Source organism: Callithrix jacchus, chromosome 6, assembly GCF_049354715.1.
Source record: "Callithrix jacchus isolate 240 chromosome 6, calJac240_pri, whole genome shotgun sequence".
Lineage (NCBI taxonomy): Eukaryota > Metazoa > Chordata > Mammalia > Primates > Cebidae > Callithrix > Callithrix jacchus.
In genome coordinates, this window is record NC_133507.1 from 143296404 (window position 1) to 143319656 (window position 23253).

Genomic DNA, 23253 nt, shown 5'->3' on the forward strand with positions numbered 1-23253 from the left:
GGTTACCAAATGTGATTTTAGGCTTACTCTGTATGTGACAACATTCCTTTCTCTGCATTTATCTACGATAAACAGTATTTATTTAATAAATAAAATCAATAGAAAAAATTCAAAAAACAATATGATTTTATATTCTTCATGCTGAAGGGAAGAGTTACAGAAAGCAGAATGACTGCTTTACTTTCAAGAAAATACATTCCTGGTTTCACTGTCCTTGGAAAGTCTACTCTGTTTCTAAATGACAAGGTCCTCCAGATCAGAGCCAGGGTGTGCAGGAGTCTTTCACTGAGAAGGGAGAGGCAAAAGGACTAGGAAAAGATGGGAAAGAAAGAGTGAAGTATTTTTCTACAATCTGTGTAAACAATTGGAAAAATAACTTGCGAAAAATTTTAATTCATTTTAAAAAGAAGGTGCAAAACTGAAGTGGATAATTATTAATAATAGTCCATGGTGTTTAAGTAACAGCTGGGAGAAAAGTTTATGGACTGCTATTACAGGTATTTAGTGACCCACTTTCAAGGTGATACAGCTCAGGAGTCTAACAAGATGAATTTCAAGGTCACAGAAACAATTGATTACACAGCAATCAATGCATTGAACTCATAAAGAAAGGGAATTAGGCAACTCTACAGGGATTTGAACTCCTGGTTCTGCATGGGGAAATATTTTAAAGTCCATACTTCACTCATGAAGTCATTTTCCTTTCCAGTTGGTAAAACCCTAAAGGCATTCTGTAAAATTGTAAGACAACAGTGTCCAAGCCATTATATAAAAACAATCAGTCTCATCACGCTCACTTTAACTATACCCTTTTGAAAGAGAGTTTTTCTTTGGGTTTCAAAAGCAATGATGTTCCTGAAATAGTGGGAAGGAAGCTTGCAATAGAGTTAGAGGCGATAATTTACATCAGGAGACTAAAATACATAACCCTTTATATGAAAGCGTAGCTGCCAACAGATGTCACAGGTAGCTAAAGAATCCTACAATTGTTTAAAACAAGCGTTAAAAATAATTGATTTTTTAGAATGAAAAGAAAGCGTTTGATGGCAAAAAGCCTTGAGAAAGTAAATTTTTAAAAGAAGTTTTCTCACATGCAAGTGCTAATGAGTAAAACTACCTTCACTTTGGAGCTCATTTCATTAATGAGTATTGCATGGAAATTAACATATAATGATCCTATATGTATGCTTTTTCTCATCATGTTTGCTTCAAGCTCAGAAAGCATATATCTCAAAACTAAGCCTTTTTCACTATGTACTAAAGCTTTTTTAAAAAATGCCTATTTTTCAACTTGGCAATTATCTGAAAATAATTAAGGCTACATTTTAAAAGGCTACATAAAGTATTAATATACAGTGAATTGCATATTAATAACTAGTTTGGTCAAGGATATTAAGGCCAACATTATTAAAAGCATCAAACTGAAAACATCTTAAATATCCAACAATAGAGGATGCTGAAGAAATTATGGTACATTCAAGCATCAGAAAACTCTGTAGCCATTAAAAATCATGTTATAAAGTTATATTTTATGATCATGTTGTATGATCATTAACTCATTTTGTGGTGTGTGTATATGTGTACATCAAAGAAAGTCTGGAAGCATAAAAAGCGAAATGATAAGTGTGGCTCTCATTATGTGGTAAGATTATAGACGATTTCCCCTATCTTTATATTTGCCTGTATTCCACATTTTTATACATACAAAATTAATTTGTGATTTTTTTTTACTAAACCCAATAACCTTATGATTAATAAGTTCCCTTCACATGACTTTAAGCCTTATTTAAATACCTAAATAAAGTATCTAAATAATAAGGTGGCTAACACCTGTAGTCCCAGCTCCTCGGGAAACCGAGGCAGGAGAATTGCTTGAACCGGGAGGTGAAGGTTGCAGTGAGCTGAGATAGCACCACTGCACTCCAGCCTGGGCGACAGAGCAAGCCTCCATCTCAAAATAAATAAATAAATAAATGAATAAAAAATTAGAAAATGAAAGATTCTGAACATGTGTGAGATCTGTAAGACTTACCCTTTGTAATGCCTGTGTGGTTTTCTTGTGCTGACAACATAGCTTGGTACTACGATCTGAATATTTATGACCCCCTGAAATTTATATATGTTGAAATCCTAACCCCCAAGGTGATGGTATTAGGAAGTAGGGCCTTTGATTAGCAATTAGGTCATGAGGGTAGAGCCCTCCTGAATATGATTAATGTCCTTCTAAAAGGGATCTCAGAGAGCTAGGTAGTCCCCTTTACCATGTAAGGATATAGCAAGAAGGCACTGTCTAGGAGCTAGAAACTGAGGCTTCATCAGACACTGACTTTGCTTTGATCTTTCCAGCCTCCAAAACTGTGAAAAATAAATTTCTGTGATTTATAAGTTACCCAGTTTATGGTATTTTGTTATAGCAGCCCAATAGATGAAGACTAGTGGCATCCTAAAGCTTCCACCCCCACGACCAGGACTTTTCTGGATGCGTGAATCTTGCAATAATCACTTTATTCTTCTAAGCCCTTGTATACTTTGTTTGTGAAATAGAGATCATATAGCTATCAACCATCTATCTATTTTAGCTGATTAATATTTCACTAGACTTTAACATAGATTTCTCTTTAACTGTACTGTGGTTTTTATTGTGTGCATAGCTGCTAAGTATAGCAGAGAAAGCCTTGCCAGTTAATTTTTGTATTTTCAGCAGAGACGGGGTTTCGTCATGTTGGCCAGGCTGGTCTCAAACTCCTGGCCTCTGGTGATCTGCCTGCCTCGGCCTCCCAAAGTGATGGGATCACACCTGCCCTGTTTGCAGCCTTTTATGAAACAAGAAGAAATATATGAATGTGGGGGGAATGAATTGCATTCCCCCCTCCAAAATGTATGTTGAAGCCCTAACCCCACAATGTGACTACATTTGGAGGTAGAGCCTATACAAGTTAATAAAAGCTAAATGAAATCATAAAGGTGAGTTCTAATTCTGATAGGGCTAGTGCCCTTACAAGAAAAGAAAGAGATTGCTCTCTCCACTCTACCCTAAAGAAAAAAGACGTGACAGTGAAAGGCAGCCTTCTGCAAGCCATAAAGAGGCCTCACTGAAAACCAACCCTGCTGACCCCTTGATCATGAACCTTCACCCTTCAGAACTGTGAGAAAATAAATTGATGCTGTCTAAGCCCTGTAATCTGTAGTACTGTATTTTTTGTTATGCCAGGCTGAGCTGACTGATACATCTCCCAAAGCGTATCAATCTAAAGCCTCTCAAAACTTGTTTTTCTACAAAGTCAAATTCACAATTGCAAAGCAAATAAAAACATGATCACCCTCCTTTCTTGGACCAGTGCCCTCACTCATTTATGTATTCTACTTTCAGCAAGTATAAATTAAGCTGACCCTCTCTCCTGCCATGTCAAACAGCCATCCCTTAAAAACTACCTTTCTTCTTGGCCAGGTGCGGTGGCTTGCGCCTGTAATCCCAGCATTTTGGGAGACCACAGTGGGCAGATCTCGAGGTTGAGAGTTTGAGACCAGCCTGACCAACACGGTGAAACCTCATCTCTACTAAAAATACAATAATTGGCTGGACGGACTTGGTGGCACATGCTTGTAATTCCAGCTACCCAGGAGGCTGAGACAGGAGAATCGCTTGAACCCAGGAGCCGAGATTGTGCCACAGCACTCCAGGCTGGGTGACAGAGCTAGACTGTCGAAAAAAAAAAAAAAAAAAAAAAAAAATCACCTCCTCCTCAAGGACTTTCTAAAACTAAGAATGAAATAACCATGCACCAACAGATGAAGCCTAAAACTTAGACCTTACTTACAGCTTTCCCTTTTACTCATCCCCTAAGCCCCAACGGCCACTGCATCCATTGGTGGGCTTCCCCAGTACACACATTCACATACACATGCCGCCCACACACAATGCGTCCTCTTCTGCTGACCTGGAATGCGCTTGCTTAATTCATAAGATTCCACATTTAAAGGCATGTCAGGCGTTTTTGCCTTTCTATTGTCTGAGCACAGCAGATGCTTAGGAAAAGTTTATAGTTGAAAGTCAACTGCTGTTCAATACTGCTTAATTTTCCAAAACCCTTCCTTTATACCTCATCCCCAGCAGGACTCAGCATTTCCCTCCCCCAGGGCTTTACCTGAACTTACCTATCACATATTACAATTATTTTTCCAGGTCTGCCCACCACCTTAGAAACCCCAAAGACTGTGGAGAAGGAACAAGTTTAATCTGATTCCGAAGGCTTAAGCTGGGAGTAGGTTTGGATGTATGAGACTTCACTTCTTAAGGCCTCCTTCAAAGACACAGATGCAACTCTGCCTTTGGCTGCTCATGTGTTTTCTGGGCTTATGCCACCTTTAACACTACCAAGAATATAAGACTCAAAAAATCCAGAATTAAAGCACCAGCCTCTAATACTTATTACATACTTTTTTCTTTTTTACTTAACTTTTATCATTTTTCTTTTATTTCCTTTTTTCCCTGCCTCTTCCCATCTGGTATTTATTATATACTTTATTCATTTGAGCCTCAGTTTCCTCATCTGTAAAGTGAGAAGTATGAACTAACTGAAGGATTTCTAAGGTCCTTCCACGCAAATATTCTCCAAGGCTATAAAGAGAGATCTTTTTTGCTTCACTAAGCCATGGTTTGGAAGAGGCTTTCTCTCTGCCTGTCAGTGACTCAAGCTATTCTATCTTGCCATAAGCCTGAGAAAAGAGGATAAATAATCATTTAAGATGTTCCCATTGTTTATAGGACTATAAAGCAACCTTTTGGAAAAAGAACTATTCAGCCTGGGCAAACATCATGTTGCATATATAAAATACTTGTATGTAGATAACTAGTTTGCATGTTAAAATAATGCTGCCTGACCTCCTGTATTAATTAGGGTTGTGTTACAAGAAACAGGAAACCTGACCCTGAATAGCTAAGAGGCTAAAAACAATAAAGAAACACATTTTTTTGGCTAACACAATTCAGGATATACCAGCTCTGCTGTGCTGAAAGGTGAGTCATTTCCACTGAAGCTACAGGTAGCAATACAGCAGGGGAAGGTGAGAAAGTACCTGTGGATGCTACAGGAAGTGACAAGTACCTCTATTAGCAATTGCTTACTTCATCTTTTCTTTCTTTTCTTCTTATCACATAAACGAATTGCTTTCCAAATAGGTTCATCACCATTGTTTTTTTCTGTAAATGTTTAACAGATATTCTACCTGAATCAGCTTAAAATCACATACCCAACATTTAGATTGTTGAAAGTTCACTCTCATTTTAAGATTGATTTTCCTTCTCTAGATTTATTACAGAAGCATTTGAGAAATTAAAAACTTCTCATTTGGTTAAGCTGTCCTGCTAAGATGAGCTGATGCTCTGTCTTTTCTCAAGTTCGGTTTATGCTTGTGACTTTCCAATTACTAAGTTGAAAAGAAAAGGGATCATCTGTTTCTGCTGTGATACAGAGTCAAAATCAGAATAATTTGCTCAGTAATATACTCTCTGACAAGGTCTCCAGTCTTGCAGCTGCATTTTGCTCTTTATAAGGCCATTCAAAGTAACACAAAGGCCACCCATTGGCAGGTGAATAGTTGACAAATCTTAGAGAGTAATTATGGGGCACTTTTAACAAGTCTATCACTCAGCCATTCAAAATACTCTTCGTATATATATTATATATAAATACTTATATTTAAATACTTAAATATAAGAATGCAAGGCAGATCCTATGTCATTAGTTCACTGGGGAAAAGTTTCTAACAGTTCTCAAGTATGGATACTAGAACCAGTCTCTTTGGGTTCAAATTGCCAAGTAGTCTACATGACAAAACACATCCATCTTTATGCGCCCTGGCCTTTCCATCTGTAAAATGGGGATAATAACAGTACCTGACTTACAAGGCTGTTTTAGAATGAAGTAAATTAAAACTGGTAGAGAGCACTTGGCTGATGGTCATCATTACAGATGCTTTTGTTAATTAGTAATTTCTTCTAAAAAAGATTCCCAGACTTCTTCAATTCATGTTTATTGAGTGATATGGTTTGGCTGTTTCTCCCTTCCAAAGCTCATGTTGAAATGTGATTCCTAGGATTGGAGGTGGGGCCTGGGGGGAGGTGATTGGATCATGGGGGCAGATCCTTCATGAATGGGTTAGCACCATCCTCTTGGTGATGAGTGAGTTCTTCCTCCATTAGTTCACACAGATCTAATTGTTTAGAAGAGTCTGGGACAAATTAGCCAGGTGTGGCGGCGCACGCCTGTAGTCTCACCTACTCAGGAGCCTGAGGCAGAGGAATTGCTTGAACCCTGGGAGTGGAGGTGGAGGCATGAGCTGAGATCACACCACTGCACTCCAACCTGGCATCAGAGTGAGACTCTGTCTCAAAAAAAAAAAAAAAAAAATCTGCAGCGTCATCCTTCTCTCTCTCTAGCTTCCACTCTCACCATGTGAATGCCTGCTCCCCTTCGCCTTGGGACATGAGTAAAAGCTTCCTAAGGCCTCACCAGAAGCCAAGCAGATGCTGAGGCCACGCTTTCTGTATAGCCTGCAGAATCATGAGACAATTAAACCTCTCGTTTTTTTTCTTGTACATTACCCAGTCTCAGGTCTGTCTTTAAAGCAATGCAAGAGCAGACTAACACATGGAAGAAACATGATACTGATTTTGAAATGTTATGATATGTTCTTAGATTTATGGATAATAAAAATAAGAGAGATGGCTAGCTGGGATTGTTGGAAGATCTTCCCCATCTTTTCTATGTTACAAAATATTAGACCTAGATTGTCTACCCAAGGATTTGTGAAATACGTAGAGTACTCAACACTCTCTTTTAGAATCTTTGTAACCTCATAGTCTAGAAGCTTATAATTGAGATTAGCATCCATCCCAGGACATTTGGAAACCCAAGGGCAGGTTTTGGCCTGTCAAAATGAGGATGACACCGGGATTTATTGCTCAGAGTCTACTAGGGCTACTAAATTCTCTACACCATGCATGCTCACAGTACACAGGAAAGACCCGCAATTCTTCATGGAGTTTTATTCCATGAAGAATCATCCTGTCCAAAAGTGCTAACTGTGTTCCTTTTAAGAAACACAGGACCTCCAATCTGTCACTGTTAGGTGCCTTGGGGTCATGTACCCAGTGTGAACACATCCAAAAAATATGCCTCAAAAAGATCACACTCTGCTGTTGCCCAGTTCAAAATGTTAGGCAGCTCTTCCTTATGCTGAGTCAGTCAATGTCTGTCCTCTGGTCTTCATCCTGCCCGCTGTGGCCCACAGAATTTGTCTGGTTATGTAAGAAATGAAACTTGCCAATCCTCAAAACCAATGTAAAGTATTTACAAATTGCTATGCCAGAGTTGCTGATCTAAGGAGTACCAGATGTGTCTCCAAACAGTTATTTCATGGTTTCTCTCTCTCATTCTTGCTCTCACTTTCACTCTCCACTCTCTCTCTCTCTGGTTCTTGGTCTGTCAATAAAAAAGGAGAGTAAAGCATCACGGCTCAGAGGGGCTGCATCCACATTCACTCTGCAGTGAAAGGTAGCTTCCTCTAAAGGGATATTAAGTATTTTAGCAACCAGAATTCTCATTACAAGCCAGGGCTCCTGATTAAAGAGTATCTCTACCATGTCTATGAACTAACTGAGTTTAACAAGCCTGTTGCCTTTAATTCACATGTTTAAAATCTATACAAGGCCAGGTATGGTGGTTCATGCCTGTAATCCCAGCACTCTGGGAGGCTGAGGCAGGCGGAGTACCTGAGGTCACGAGTTTGAGACCAGTCTGGCCAACATGGTGAAACCCTGTCTTTACTGAAAATACAAAAATTAGCAGGGCGTGGTGGCATGTGCCTGTAATCCCAGCTACTTGGGAGACTGAGACAGAGGAATGGCTTGAACCAGGGAGGTGGAGGTTGCAGTGAGCCGAGATTGCACCACTGCATTTCAGCCTGGGTTACAGAGTAAAACTCTGTCTAAAAAAAAAAAAAAAAAAAATCTACACAAGTAATGAGAAATTTCAGTAATGTAATTATGGATGAGAGCAATGTGTCATCTTTGCTGTTCACCATAAAGGCAACAGAGGCTGAGAAGACATCAAATCAAAGAACATGTCCACTATGTTGGTCTGGGAAATCTATATATGTGATTTGAAAAGCAACTGAACAAGGTCTCAGAGACAGTTTCTTTGTTATGGCTGTTATACTTTTTTGTAAAGTCTAGCAAATGTAGAGAAAAGTGCCCAAATTCTAGGTACACAGTCCAGACCCAGTGTTAATGGTGGAATCTTTCAAACTTGCAAAGAAAAGATAGTTCTCATGCACATAAACATTCTACAGTGCTAATTTTTCATGTAAAACTATTTTATGAATCAACTACAGTACCTAAACCTGATGAGGAAAGTGGAGAGAGAGAGAGAGAGAGAGAGAGAGAGAGAGAGAGAGAGAGAGAGAGAGAGAGAGCGCATGTAGACTAATATGACATGGATATTTATTAGAAATTCAAAAGAAAATAACAATAAAAATTGTGACACTTACTGAAGACTTAACAGACACTACTTCCTTATTGAGACTTAGATATATTATCTTATTTAATACTAAGTATACTCACCCAATAGATATCATTATTGCCATTTTATAAAAGAGAAAACCAAATTACTAATGTTCACTAACTACCCCATACTCACACAGTGAATGACAGAGCTGAGATTAAAATTCAGTTTGTATTCCAAAGTTCTGGATCTTAATCACCATTTTCAATTAACAAATTGAATTGAAAAGACTTTGTCAGAATTCACTGCTATCTAATGAGGCATTTTTTTCCTACCAGTGCAAAGAGAGTTAGTTTATGGTTTATTACCAGAAAAAAAAAATCTACCAATATATTAGACCTCATACAAACAACAAACCAAAAATGCTACATAACCAAGATAAATATTTGAACTTAAAAAAATTCAACATTCACTCTCTCCTAGAAGTGTTTAAAAATTGTTAATATGATATTAAGAAAACAGATATAATATCATAGTTAAATTATACCCATTAAAATTGGCCACAGGGATGCTCACCATCTACCCTATTATTTATTACTGGTCTGAAAATTCTGACCAATATTGTAACATAAAAGTTAGAAATAAGAGGTTTAATTTTTTAAATAAGAGAAAAATACCTGTATAATTGTTTGCAATGGAAACTATTTGCTCTCCAGAAAACCCTAGAGAATTAACTGAAAACCTATTAGTATTCACAAGATAGTTCAGTAAGAAGATTGGATGTAAGATAAACATACAAAAATCAATAGCTTTCCTGTAGATCAGTGATAACCAGCTAGAAGATATAATTGGAAACATTGGAAAAACTCAATGGGTTATGTTTTTTAATCATTATCTCTTGTAGAAGTCAACAATCCTTTTTTGGATATGGGTTCTTTTTAGTTTTTTTCCATTTTTTTTTTTTTTTTTTTTGAGACAGAGTCTTACTCTGTTGCCAGGCGCCAGGCTGGAATGCAGTGGTGCAATCTTGGCTCACTGCAACCTCTGCTTCCCGGGTTCAAGCAATTCTCCTGCCTCAGCCTCCCTAGTAGCTGGGACTACAGGTGTGCACCACCACACCCAGCTAATTGTTGTATTTTAGTAGAGACCAGGTTTCACCATGTTGGTCAGGATGGTCTCCATCTCTTGACCCGGTGATCCACTCGTCTCAGCCTCCCAGAGTGCTGGGATTACAGGCATGAGCCACGGCACCTGGCCTCTTTTTAGTATATTTAGTTTTTAAAGTTGCAATAATAGTTACGATTTTTATACAGTAAGATATTCTCGTCAGCAAAATATTTTATGTTTCTCTATAAGAAAGATACATCAATGCTTTTTAAAAGTTTTAGTACAATTGCTGAAATTATAGTGCAGGATTTTTGTCATATGTGGTAACCATTTAAAATTATCGAAATAGTTGTAGCTACAACATTTTGTAAAAGAGAATCCCAGAATCATGCATGAAGGCCAGAATAAATGAGGTACTTGGGCTTATTTTAGTTAAGTACACCAATCATTTTTTGTCCTATGGAAGAAAACTTCCAAAAGTAAGATCATTTGAGACCATTCAGTGGTTCATTCCAAATCTTTTAAAAATGCTTTTCATTCATGCAAAGATAATGTTTTCATTTTTCCATCAACATGAGCTTTTTTTTTTTCTTACAAAAATAACCACTCTTACTGTGTTTTACTGTATCAGTGCTAATTTTAAACTCTAGGATACAAACAGAGAGGCAGTTCTGAAAGAAAGGATTTGGAAAGGAAACCTGAATATTCAAATACTACTTTCAACTGTACTTCTTTGCTGGCACCTCCTTAAAGAACACAGTAATGAAATCTCAATCTCTCCCATTAGTTAATTAGTACCTTTGCACCTTAAGGACTGGAAACATTACATTGTTAATTATCTACAAGTCCGCTCTCAAAAACCAGCGGCTGCTTATGTCTTCTTTTTCTTATGCATAGGTTTTCACAACCCCTAAAGAAATAAACAAGCCTATCAGGCATTCTTCTCTAAGCACAGGCTAAATATTACAAAATGGAGTGCCCTAACAGCTAAAGGTGAATTCAGTCAACTAGCGCCCTTGTATTGATCTCTTATTTCACCCAACACTTTTCTTCTAATCCTCTCCATAATTACATGAACTGCTAAATCTTTCCTGAAGCTGTCAATTCCTCTTGCTTCTATTTTCAAATGGCCAACAGAGAAGCGGTCTGGGCACTAGATCAAGCTGTCAATGTTCCCCACTTGGGCTACTGACAGTCCTCTTGAAGCCTCCTGGCACCTCTGTCAAGGGCCTCCTAGGGTTCTTCAAAACTCTTCTCCCTTGCAAGAGAGTGAGGAGGGTAAAGGAGCCAGAAAGGTATTGATCCATTCTTTTAACATGCTAATTTGCCTGGGGCTGCTTCAGCCATTGCCAAGCTGGGCACTTGAAAAGGAAACTGTTTTTCAAAGTGGAGATGTCTTTTTCAAACACTTAAATCTGAAAACAAATGAATCTAAGCCTCAAGTTCACAGTGCAAAGCAAGAGGGCTGGACAAACACAAACAGGATAGCTTACATGTAAAAAGATGTCCTAAAATTAATTGATGAATATTGACTGAGAAATTTGAAAGTCTGAAATGTATTTTAAATGTCTAAAGCCTGTGAATGCATCGTAACCAATTAGGATGTAACCCTATTGAGTTACATTAATCTATGGGAGAAAAATTAAGGCTGATATAATTAAACTGATGTAAAACTTTAATAACACTGATATTGATGAATACTTGGGTCTCTCCATAAGTGATGAAAATGGAAAAGAAAACTGATTGCTCATTTAATTGCGCCTCTAAGTGGCAACACATCACGAGGCTAGACAAGAAAAAGGAGAGGCTGGGGAATTGCCACATCATAAAAGTATCTTTGTTTACTGCCTTCGTTATCAGTTTATTATTTCATCAGTAAAACATACAGTAGAGGTAAGACTATAATTAAGACATAATTAAGGGTCTAAAGATTGCAAAGTATTACCATATTCAGAGTTTGTAAAATTAATTCATGAGAGGCAAGGATTTGCTCGTAGTTTTCAGGTTCAGGTATTTCTGGGGATCTATTGTTAGTTGTGAATGGTTATTACAGGAAGAAGTCACATAAAAGAGACGGCTGCAATCCTAATGAAGAATCCACTGTGGAAAGCAATAGCTGGGAAACGTGAAGTCTTAAATCCAAGAAGTTCCTAAGGACAAAAGCCCAAGAGAAAAAGCATTCCTAACTGAGCCGAGTCTTAACTGATCATGAGGTTGGCCCATATTTACCTGCCATGGTATTATGGGAGAAAATCAGTATTCTGTTAACCTCTGACCCCTGGGATCTGAGACAGACAAAGGCCCAATCTGGAGCCCTGGGAGAACATAGCCAAATGTCAAACAGCAGGGAAGCGATTGTTACAGAAACATTTGGCTTGGGCACAGGCAGCTTCACTGGGGCAAACTGCTATTCACAGAAACAAGCCATGAAGAGATAACGCCATAAAATATGAACAAAATGGAACCTTTTTCCCCTTGCTTCTAAATTGTTAGCTTTATGGGACTTCATGCTGAACAGTATGAAAAAAAATCCAATTTGCTTTGAAGCGCATTAGTCTGTCTAACATCCTAATTATTGTTTACATTGCCATTTGCCTTCTATTAAGAATTGAATAATTACCCAGCACTTCATAGTTTAAAAATACAAGCAAACAGGATTATCTGGGTAATTAAGAAACTGTACCACAGCTTTGTACTGGTGCGGAAAATATCTGTAAACGGAAAGGAAATGATAATTATCAATCAACTTACATCAAATGGTATTTCAAGGATTTTGAGCAATTTGAGATCTGTAACTTATTAAGCAGAGGTTAGTAAGATCACCTTTGAGAAGTGTGGGTCTGTGGAAATCCATCCTGAGAAACAAGAGCCAGATAAGCAGCTGAATTTTCTCATCCACTAATGCCACCAGAGAACACACCATGTACAGAGCATTCTGCTGCTCTTTAATCCCAATAATCCATCCCAAATGGACTTTGAACAGCATCATCAAACTTTGTCAGACCATGTGGAGCAAAACCAAAGCTCTTTCCACGTCTAGATGTTGTTTTAACTGACCTTGCCTCCACTTAATTACACAGCAACGTCTAGCTACGCTCGTTTTCTGCACTGTGAAATTAGTTTGAACTCAAGTCTAATTGAACTTCAAAAACATTTCATGCAAAGTCCTCTTCTTCTAGTTTATAGAATGCATATATGATCATGGCCTTTCAGACGGTAGTGTTGGTTTCAACCAGAGTTAAGTTTGTTGGGTAAAATAGGGAGTACGCTTGCTTTCCCATTCTAGAAGGAATAAAGCAAAGGTTAAAAATTAAGTAAATCTGGAGACACTGGAGGGAGTAGGGGAGGGGGAGACAGGAACAAAAGACAATATTCGACAAAAAGTGAACCCACAAATATAATAAGGCACAGAATTATAGCCAATACACATTTTAAAGGATTTTATCTGGTGACGTAAGTGAAAATAAGAAATTTTAATTGCGATTCTAGGTTGATGTATTAGTTCATAGATGAAGAAACACAGATGAAAATCCCAATGTGATTTGTACATCATAAACTTTCAATATCTACTTATTGATGGCATGAATGGATTCCAGCCCATTAGTGACCTAAAGCCGTTTTACAGAACTTCCTGAGATCTGAAGATTCTTTTTCAAAGAATTGTATCTTCTTACTTTACGATTTTTTAAAGCCCTTTGTTGTGACACTTCTGAACATTCCTAGCGTAATCTGAATAGTGCCATCCCCTCCCACCTCAAAGAACAGCAAGATTCCAGCTGAAGCTGTCACTAAACAGACAAGCCAAGGGGTTCACCAAGGCTGGGTTCCTTTTCCAAAGGTCAAAATGAAATGAGCAGCAGGGACTTGGGTTGTTTCGCATGGGGCAAAGGGGCTGGAGAATGACAATCAGTCACACTGGGGGCAGAGGGTGCATAAAAAGAGCCCTGTGCAAATAGTCGCCTCTCTGCCTCCCACCCCCAATCTCTGGAAGCATTCAAATCAAAACTGAATTAATTTGCATGGTGTCTAAATCATTGGGTTCTGCATAAACAGAAGGAGATCTTGGCTGGAGTTTCCAAAGGGAGCCCTCGTTGCCTTTGTGAAAGCGGGAAATGGGTGTGCTGTTTTGCATGAGGGAGAATACAGAATATGCAAATGAAGAATCTGCTGCCTGGAACTGCAGGGCTGGGCAGACAGCTGACGACCTGCATTCACCCAGAAAAGGCTGGGGTCTCCAAAGGGAGTTGTAAGCAGTACCAACGTGTGTGTTTCCCAGGAAAAAGAAATAGACCCTGAATATTCATAAAATGTCCATTTAATTATGGGATTCTTAATTACCCTCCAGAACATGGAACCAAGCGATCTCACCTGTTCTCCCCAAAACAGCTCAGAAATACCAGCTGTAATGGGATATAGGGAGAAAGGTTTTACGCCTTAAGTGAAAAAGATAGTCTCTCAGGGTCCAGGGGACAGCTGAGGACTTCTTTAATCATTCCTTCTCACAAGCACAATAAAACTAAAGGGAGCACTGAGCCATGTTATTGGACACAGATAACCAGTTTTTAAAAAGCCAAGAGCTATAAATTGCTGCCTAATTTTATAGAAACATCTAAAGGGTTGAGTAAATAAAATGTCATTCTTCTAAACTACCTAAGTCTCCCAGATCATGAAAAAGTTTTCAGAGCTTTCTTATTTCATTTTCATTTTAAAACCTCTCCATGACCTGCGCAAGTGCAGACTGTGTTACCTTCCAAAGAAACTCAAAGGTGATGGACCAGGTGCCGTGGTTCTCAACCTTTCTGGTCTCAGAACATCTTCACACTCTGAAAACTTATTGAGAATGTTTTCGTTTATGCAAGTTATAACTACTACTATTTATCAGTATAAATTGAAACTGAAAATATTTTTAAATTGCTTTGCATTCATTGAAAAATAACAATAACTCATTACATGTGTACACAAATATTTTAATTAAAAAAAAAAAGATCACTGTTGTCCAAAACAAAACTTACTGAAAAAAGTGATGTTGTTTTGCTATTTTTTTCATATTTCTTGCATATCTGGTTTAATAGAGAATGAGAGTAGAGTAGTCTCCTCATACCCGTGATTCGCTTTCTGCGCTTTTAGCTACCAAAGGTACAGTACAGTAAGGTATTTTTGAGAAAGAGGCAGAAAAAAGATAGAGACTATATGCAAATAATTTAAAAAATATAGTGTTATAATTGTTCTGTTTTATTACTGTTGTTGGCATTCTCTCACTATGCTTAATTTATAACTGAAACTTTAGCATAGGTATGTATGAATCGGAGGAAACATATGTTTAGGGTTTGGTGCTATCTGAGCTTTCAGGCATCTACTGAGAGTCTTGGAACAAATCCCCCAAAGTTAAAGGGGACCACTGTATTTGCTTCTGTATTCAGTTTAACAACATTATCATACATCATAATGTTAGCTTCTGGAAAACTCCACTGTTCACTCATACAAAAAATTAGAAGAAAAAGGCAAATAACATCTTAGTGTTATTAAGAAAGTTTTGACCTTGCAGACCACATGAAAGGGTCTTGGGGAACATAGCTGGACCACAGTTTGAGAACCACAGTGACCTGAAGCACAGAGGACTGGATCAATGTAAACAAGACCAGCCATTTGGTACCATCCCGTCACTCTACCCTGTATTTGTCACCACTGTCTCCTCAAAAAATCAAAACCAACCATACAAAAAACTCTACTCTGGAACCTAAATGAAATGCTTTCTTTGTTGATCAAACAACCCATAGTGTCTCCATGTTTCTATCTAACAACAATAAAAATAAAAATAACAATTTTAACTTCTAAGTGTTTAATGAATCTAGGCACTTTGCCAAGCCCTTCATACATTCACACATACATGTGTGTTATATATAACATACTATTGTCACCAATTTGCAAATGTGAACTTGAGGTTAGGGAAGCTGAGTTAGTGTCTACAATTGCACTTCTGGTTAAGTGGCTCAACTCCAACAGGAGTTCTTGGCCATTTTGTGCTAACTGTAAGTTAACTTCATGTGCTGCAGAGGATTTTGAAGGTTTGGATGTAAAGAAGATTCATAAACATGATTTTAAAAGGACCCAATTGAGCAGAAATAATGAACAAGGAACTCGTTAATGCATTAGTCACACGCAAATATCTTAATATATCATGTTGACTCCATTAAATGTAACTCTACCAAATAATTGTTTCATAGGAAACAGGCCACTATTTCTTATACATTCATTCATTCATTCACTCATTCATTCAATGGACATTTAATGAAACCTCGTGTGTTCCATACTCATCACTGGTTATGTATAATGTACCTCTCACTGACATTTTCATAAGGAAGTTCTACTAAATTCCTATGTGCAAGATAAAGGCATAAAAATAACAAAGCAAGGTTAATCATCCAATTTTTAAAACAAAAATATATATGTATGATTACAAATTACTGTTAGTTTAAAAATACCACCAGGAAATACTGAGACAACCTACCAACAAGGAAAAGATTAAAGTATGATATATTTATACTACAGAATATTAATCTTCAATGAAGGAGAATTAAGAAAAGCTATATTCTCTAATATAGAGTGATATCTTTGACAGTCAAGCCTCATAAAAACAGGATGACAATTACAAGGATGATTCCATCTATTATTTTTAAAATATATGTATATGGCTCTATCTGAGTTGCCTGCCAAATGGTGAAATATGGTAACATGTAAAATGTTGAAGGAAGATTTTGAAAACTGCGTGTGTGTGTATGTCTGTGTGTCTGTGTATCTGTGTATGTACGGGGTGTGTGTGGGGGGGGGAAGGGAGTAGAAGACTCATAATTTTTACTTAACGTAATTCTATGCTAGAAATTTATCTGACAAAGATGCGGTACTTTGGTAATGTTAAATTTACCAATTACTCCCCTCCCCCAATTTAAGTAGTAAAGTTCATTTATGTGAAAGTCAAACTTACATGATAACCACCTCTGCTTTGCACAGTGGTAACCGAAAAACCACTTAATAAAGCTTTCTCCTAGAGGCTCAAGTCTTAACAGAATAATTATGTCTTCATTCACTTCTGAAAGGTCCAAGAAACTCAGTTAGACTAAAATAAGTCATCAAATCTTGAATACCATATTCAAAAATACCTAACTGAGATAATTCCTATGTGATGCTTTGGTGAATCCCAAATAGAGACTATTGCATGATTCACACTCACAAAGGCAGCCTGGTCACACAAAGAAGAAAAAATAGAAAGAATAACAGAAAAAGGACAATAATTAAATGCTGCTCTTCTTATAGATAAAGAATTACGTTTTTCAGTGAGCACAGCTATGCTTCAAAGCTGGAGATAAAAGCAGCCTGTGTTCAAGCAATTGATTCTTAATGGCACAATTCAAAGGTAGAAGAGAAATTTCAAAAGTGCAAAGGATATGAAGCAGCATCCCTGTGAACTAGAATTTAAAAACTTCCTTTCCATTACTTCTTTCTCCTAAGCTCCTTCTATAGATATTTGAAAAACTAATCATTTTTTGACATAGCTCTCTCCCTCTTTTCAGATCACAAGTTTGTTATTTTAAAGCCATTGGAACATTTCTACCTTGTTCTTTCTTTCAGAAGCTTTTAATATGATACCTTTTGCTGATATAAATACATTGTAATATTGATAACCTCAAGATACAGCAAAATTGTATAGTTCAGCAAGGTTTGATTCTTACTTAGCTTAATTTCGTGACAGTTGTAATTATTTGGCCTTGAGTGACTCCAAAACAAGGTTTTCTTTGTATTGGTACTATTTTTATATGTATGCTCTGAAAACTGCTGATTAATATTTCTTACAGAGAAAATCTGGAGCTCTCCTTTCATTTTTCAGCTTTTTAATTGGTCAAAAAATAAGCTAATAAAGAATCCTTTAGGCCGGGTGTGGTGGCTCATACCTGTAATCCCAGTACTTTGCGAGGCTGAGGTAGGAGGGTCACTTGAGGCCAGAAGTTCAAGACCAGCCTAGGCAACATAGCGAAACCTCATCTCTTATATTAAAAAATAATAAAAATAAATTTAAATTTTAAAAACGGGATATTTTCCTCTCTTCCTTCTACTTAATATTTCTAAAGCAATGAAAACAGTCCTTTCTGTAAAACATCTGAAACATTTCTTCAGTAGGGGCGTATCTGTTCGGAAGGAGATGTGTGAAGTGGATTTTGTTTCCTTTTTCTGACAGTCTGATGTGGCCTGGAAGCTGGACTAACTGGAATCATTATATTACCCTCTGCATCCAATCACTAGGCAAGTTCAAAGGGCTGCTAATTCCTGGCATATACTCTCCTTGAGAAGATGGGTAAGTAGCTCAGACACATTGTTGTTCTACTGAGGCCAAGCCAAATCATTTCAGAAAATGTTATTCAAGAGCAGAATGAACTTGCAGCTGCTTCAGAGGGCAAGCCCACCATCTCCCTGCCCTCATCCTTCCCCTCCATTAGCATGTACTGCTGGGGGTAGGAACTGCAAGAGGAAGTGTAGTTCTGTCCCCAAGGGCCTTTGACGACTCCAGTGGATGATCAGGGTTAGAGTCAAACAACAGCACACCCCAGGCCCCCACCCGCCCTGCCCATTTTTGCCCAAGGATCCTTTGTCAAACATTTAAGATCTTAATCAATCTTTGCTCTGACCTCCCAGACCCCAAGGAAGATGGATGAGGAAGGAGGTGACCTTTCACCTGTTCTTCTATTTGTCCTGCCACAGTAGAACCATTGAAAAGACAATTGGGGAGGAACCTGCTGCCAAAGTTCTGAAGACTTGCCCAGTTTTCCTTTATATTCTTTCTTAAGCTTTCTTTACACCCTCTTTCTTGTCCTACCCACAAGTCACTTTTCTCTCGTTCAAAGGAAAGTTCTCTTTCCTACCAAGGAGGAAAAAAAAATGACATCCTCCAAGTAATATTTTCAATACCAAGTGTAAAAATGTATATTGTTCTTTGTTAGGGCAAAGGAGAGAGATGTTTCCTATCCTTAGCCTTGATGTCAAATAGTGGTCAGGGGATGGATTTCCCTTTTCCTATTTCACCACAAAACTCTCAGAAGTCAACAGCTATGACCTTGGGAAGAGCACAGTGACAAAAGAAATGCTAGTATTAAATTGTTGCATGATCTATAAGGTGGCTTCTCCCAGTCTTACCGCCCCAAGTCCTCATCACAAGTCTGTAAACTAAATATAACTATTATCACCCCATTTTATGAATGAACAAACCAAGGCTCACAGGGCTTAAGAAACATGCTCAAGGTCATCTAGCTAAATGACCAAATTCACAAATCTTTCCTTGTTTCCATATTCTTTCCACTGTACCTGGGCACTACTCTTGATGCCTGAGTTGATGTCAAACATAGGGCCAACCATTTTTATTACTCCAAGACTTTTACAGTCTCCAGTGATCTTTTTAAAGTCTCACTCAACCTTGGAATCCTTTGTCATTCAAGTTTTTTCTTACCTAACTTCATCAGAAATTTTCACATGGCAATAATAGAAACAAGCAATCAAAGTGCAAGTCTTGTGCAAAATTATCTTGAAAGAGTTAATTATTTTATTAGCAGGAAAAAAAGAAAGAAAGAAAGAAAGAGAGAGAGAGAAAGAAAGAAAGAAAGAAAGAAAGAAAGAAAGACCAAAATAACAAAACCAAAAGTACAGGCAAAACAAAAACAAAAAAACAAACTTGGTTGACATGCCTGAAAGCACAGAAGTTTCTCAAAAACAACTTAATCCACCTTCTTCTTCTGTTAAATATCTGGCCTCATGTAGGAATAGCTTGCTCGGAAGTGGACTAGACCTGAAACACTGACTCTCTCCCCTTCGAGGAAACCACATGATTAACTGGATCCCCAAAACTGTTTCCATAAAGCAAATCCGAAAAATGTTCAATTGTCTTTACTTTCACTTTGCCCACCATCTTTTTCTCTTTTGTTTCTAATTTTGGTGGTAAAAATGTCAAGGAGTGTCACAGTGTAGCAATGTATGCGTTACTGGGCTCTGTGACAATTGAAAATCAATGACATTAGATACACGAAGATGTACTAACGCTGAAAGAGTGAACATTTTAGTAGGAAATGGAAGGCAACATATATATTTTTAAAACATATATAAGAATCTTGACATGTGAAGATGTGTAGGTCCTGTCTTACAAAATGGAAAAGGCAGAATAATTTACTCTAAAATGTGATGGGATGTCATTGCTCTGCTCATTTCACTGTTCCTGCTATGATCATTGTAATTTAGTTGCCAGTAACAATGCACTCACATATTTTCTTATATTAATGCCACAATATACTTTGGGGTATCAACTGGGTACAGCTCATCTAGTAGTTGCTAAGTCAAGAGCAAACAAAATATCGAGGCATTAATGTTTATTTAAAAAAAAAACCTTAAATTCCAACTTGTAAACTTTTAAATTTACACGTTTCCTTTTGTTGTGGTTGTTGCTGTTATTTTTAACTCTGGGTCGACAGAAAATATAGCCACTCTTTGTTCTATTTACAATGAAATGAAAGAACATTCACTGCTAGTGCCTCCTAGAAATAACTATAGCCAAGCAGGAATGGCACCTCAGAAACCAGTGTAAACTATGAAAAAAGTAATGCATAACTTTATGACACCAAATCACCAAAAAATGCAATTTTCTTCAAGTTATAACTGTGGATTTTCAGTCAATCAAGTGGATTGTCCCATAGTTAATCCCACCCTGTCATTAAGATGGTTGAAATGCCAGACAAATTGTTTGGCAGTCAGTGATTTCAGGCTCTTTAATCACCAAATCAGATGAACCATGTGGCAACGCTGTCTATAGCTCAACAATTACCTGGAGAAAAGACTAATCTGATTGTTCCATAGATGAGACCAGAATTACATTCTAACTATTTAGTAGTAACCATAACGGGATTGGCAGCCGCAGGCTATTGATAACTACTATTATAAAAACAAATACCAAGCAAGGCAAAAATTTGGAATAAAAGACTTTTTTAAGTCTAATTTCATGCATGACAAACAATCTGTATATATAGGAATTACTCTCATCTCTTACTCAAAGTTTCTGTAAAGCAAAGGACTTTAGAAACTCCCCAGTTTCTAAACTGACAGGAAGGGGTAAGAAGGTAAGAGTAAATTGCATACACTGAATCTTAGGTGAGGAAAAAAAAAAATCTGCTTAGTAATATGGTAAGTAGTAATTTTCTTCAAAAACTCGATAACTGGAATCAATAACAAATTGGGTCACAATTTGCTATTGCTTCTGACCACAGATCAAATGAGAAGACTCGATTGCTTTATTATCACCTCCTCAGAGAAATAAAGAGGTCTTTCGTCAAGATTAATTTCATTTAGAGACCCCATCAATGGTTGTTCAGGGAACAACAGAATGTACTTGAAACACTGTCACTCCACTTTGTTGGGCCACATCTCCACCCATCCACAAGGCAGAAAGAAAAAATGGACTTTCTTCACTCAATTTTAATCAGTGGGAGGGAATGGGAACAACTTAATCCTAATTTCACATTTAGATCATTCACTCACATGTGCAGAAGACGAGAGATATTTACAATCCTTGTCATGTTACCAAGTCCAGAGACAGGAAAACTGTGACTCAAAAATATGTCCGCCCTCTTTAAGTAAGGATCAATCAAGGCCGTTTCTTCAGCTTGTTCATTTACATTTCAGAGGGCGCATCAAGCGGGTTCAGATCTAAGTGCCTGTTAGCAAATGTGTTTGGCTTTGTGCTGATTACAGCAGCATCATTTATTTTGTCAGTATTAGAAATGTCTTAGCCTTGCCACCTGGAGCTATAGCTCTTACTCATTAGACCCCTATGTCCCACCACATCCCACAGGGGCTGCTAATTACTGGCTTTACTCCATTTAGTCTCATCTCTGATTTAATTACTTGCACTAAGCTCCAGTGAAAAAACTACAATATGGCCCCTCTTACCTTGGCATTCTCCGCTCCGCTCCTCATGCCCAGCGTTGCAAAGGCAGTTGCCAATGGGTACCAGCCATTCACCATCTGCCCCACAGTACATTTTTGGCACATCCTTCTCTTCTGAGTTGTTGACACAGGAGCCTCGAACTTCCACCAGGGAAGACGTATCGGCCCCTGTAATGGTGTCAGGAAACTGGGCCAGATTGCGGACTGTGAGTGGACACTTCTTATAGAACACGCGGACTGATACCAGGGCGATGCAGGCCCCCACATCCTGAAAAGCCAGGTAAAACCCCTTTTTGCTCAACGGCCCTACATCCCGAATTTCGGTGTTCAGCTTCATGATTCTGTCGCCAATGTCCACTTGGGTGAAGCTCTCATCAGCAGCAATGGTGTCAATTTTGGCAAATTGGCTCTCTCTGATGAAACGCTCTTTGTCATTGTCTGATTCGTAGTAGTACAGGTTAAACGTCTCCTTGCAAGTCCCCATGACACCCGGAAGACTATTACAGTCCCTCAAGGTGAATTTAATCTCAATATAAACCCTCTGAGCCCCTTCACGGGTGATCCAATCAGTTCGCAGCCAGTTATTCTGGCTGGGTTCCATCACGTTGCACACTTGATAGGTTCGGATTGGTGTGTTTTTCTCATCCATGATACTCACTTCCTCCCACTGCAAAGATCCAAAGCAGATGTATCAACTACAAAGTTTCATCATACAGTGATTTATCAATCCCATTTTATTCTCATAGGGCACCTGATTACTTTTCTTTCAATAATGAAGCAAACTACTGAGCACCAATCATCACTAATAAAAGATCTTATGGGAGATAAGATAATATTTTACTGAGAAAGTTTTTTTTTTTTAATTGTTTCAATCTTTTGCCTGAAATCCAAAGGCAATGGTGGATTTACTGCTTGTGAGTTCTCAGCGGTTCCTTGTGGTGGTCCAACGACCTCAAATTCACCTATTACAACAGCTACAATTTCAAGTGGCAACAGTTCAAATTTACTCATAAATGAAAAACTAGTATGTGTATTGTTTCAACCACTGAGCAGAGACCTGCAAATTAAGGGCAGGAAGAGTAGAGCTTGCCAAAGGAAGACAATTATCAGTTAATTAGTAGTGCTCCTGTCAGAACTTTGCTCTCTAATACCTTAAAAAATAAAAGGCAATTGATTTTTTTGGCACCCTCACTATTCTTTAAAGGGGAAAAGAAAATCCCACCATTCTGGTTTCAGTAATCCTAGGAAGATAGGGAGTAAATTTTCAGGTTGGATTTCTCAAATATGCTGTCATTTATTACAGTAGACAACTTTTCAAGAGTGTGTATTCAATTAAAAAATTTCTAAATGTTCTCATTTTTAAAACAGACAAATAAAAAAACTAGAAAGAATATATGTTTTGCTTCTAACTCTTCCATGGACGTTAAAAACCAAATAGCAAGTAGCGTTTATGACCGAAGTCTGGATAAAATGAAAGGAGACGGTATCATTTTCATTGCATTTCCTAACACGAAGAACGTAATGGTAGGACAACTTGAATTTAGCAGACTTCACTGTGATTAAAGTAATAGTTTCACTGTCATTATAACTTTTAAAAATAATCTTAAAAGTAGCAAAACTTCTGGGGCTTCTACTAGGCTGGTAGGCAGCCTCGAATTTTTCATTAACA

General features: G+C 37.8%; 1 protein-coding gene across 4 annotated transcripts in view; it reads right to left on the bottom strand.

Annotated features, from left to right (window-relative positions):
- Window positions 1-23253, bottom strand: part of EPHA4 (EPH receptor A4) — a 153793-nt gene that overhangs the window by 123890 nt on the left and 6650 nt on the right. For all 4 annotated transcript variants that reach the window (XM_078329179.1, XM_008999563.5, XM_035305880.3 and 1 more), the window contains exon 3: window positions 21588-22251. In XM_078329179.1, the coding sequence (XP_078185305.1) occupies window positions 21588-22251 (664 nt within the window). The remainder of the gene's footprint in view (window positions 1-21587; window positions 22252-23253) is intronic.